Source organism: Chaetura pelagica, unplaced genomic scaffold (genome assembly GCF_000747805.2).
Source record: "Chaetura pelagica isolate M959 unplaced genomic scaffold, ChaPel_1.0 scaffold271, whole genome shotgun sequence".
NCBI classification, from domain to species: Eukaryota; Metazoa; Chordata; class Aves; order Apodiformes; family Apodidae; genus Chaetura; species Chaetura pelagica.
Window position 1 is genome coordinate 1,680,837 of NW_009952106.1, and position 848 is coordinate 1,681,684.

General features: G+C 54.2%; 1 protein-coding gene across 1 annotated transcript in view; it reads right to left on the minus strand.

Moving 5' to 3' along the window:
* TMEM63B (transmembrane protein 63B) overlaps positions 1-848 on the minus strand; it is a 21,303-nt gene that overhangs the window by 7,359 nt on the left and 13,096 nt on the right. The window contains exons 11-13 of the mRNA XM_010006102.1: positions 613-736; positions 390-523; positions 103-240 (exon numbers count right to left, since the gene is read on the minus strand). Coding sequence (XP_010004404.1) covers positions 103-240; positions 390-523; positions 613-736 — 396 coding nt within the window. The remainder of the gene's footprint in view (positions 1-102; positions 241-389; positions 524-612; positions 737-848) is intronic.

An 848-nucleotide genomic window follows, 5' to 3' on the forward strand; every position in this document is an offset into this window, starting at 1 on the left:
GGAACAACTCATTAAACAGAGCAGCAGATGGGGAGGAAGACAGGGACGGCACATCCCTATCCTATCGGCAGGACCCGCTGAGCCCCACATAGAGCTGCTCACCAGTAGATGTTTTGTGGGTCAGGGGCATAGCTGACAGTCCAGTTGGATACGTGGAGGGATTCGCTGCAGGAGGAGGCCCTGGGCTCCCCATGGCATGCACAGCCCTGGCACTTACAAGCATTGAAATCTTTGAGGATTCTGGGGAAGAAGATAAAGAAGAAGATGCTGACACAGAGGGTTGGAAGGGACAAGCTGAGGGAGACGCTTTAGTGCTAGCATCCCTCTGATTTAAGGTGAGAGCTGGGACAGATCACATTCCTGGGCAGGATAGGACCCTTTGCACTCACATGGCTGTGATTGTCTCATTATGGAAGGTGACAAAGGCCATCCCCAGAGGCTTTTCATTAACCTTCTCCTTCTCCCGCTTGTAGTCATCTTTGAGCTTCTCCTCTAGCTTGGTATAGTACTCTATGGCCTCCACCTGGAGAGGGGGAAAAGCGTCAGAGCAGAGACCTGGGACCCCAAGCTCCCATGTGTTCCACTGCCCAACACCTCCAACTCTGCCCCTACCTCCTCACAGCCTCTGATGACACAGCAGCACAGATGGCCACAGGGCTTGGGGTTGATCATGGATGGAGTGTTCTCCTTGCCCTGCAGGTTGGTGAAGTAGATTCGCCCACGCTCAGCTTTCTTCCTGAAACAGGAGAGGAAGGAAGGAAGGAGAGGAAGGAAGGAAGGAGAGGAAGGAAGGAAGGAGAGGAAGGAAGGAAGGAGAGGAAGGAAGGAAGGGGAGGGAGGGCGGGGGG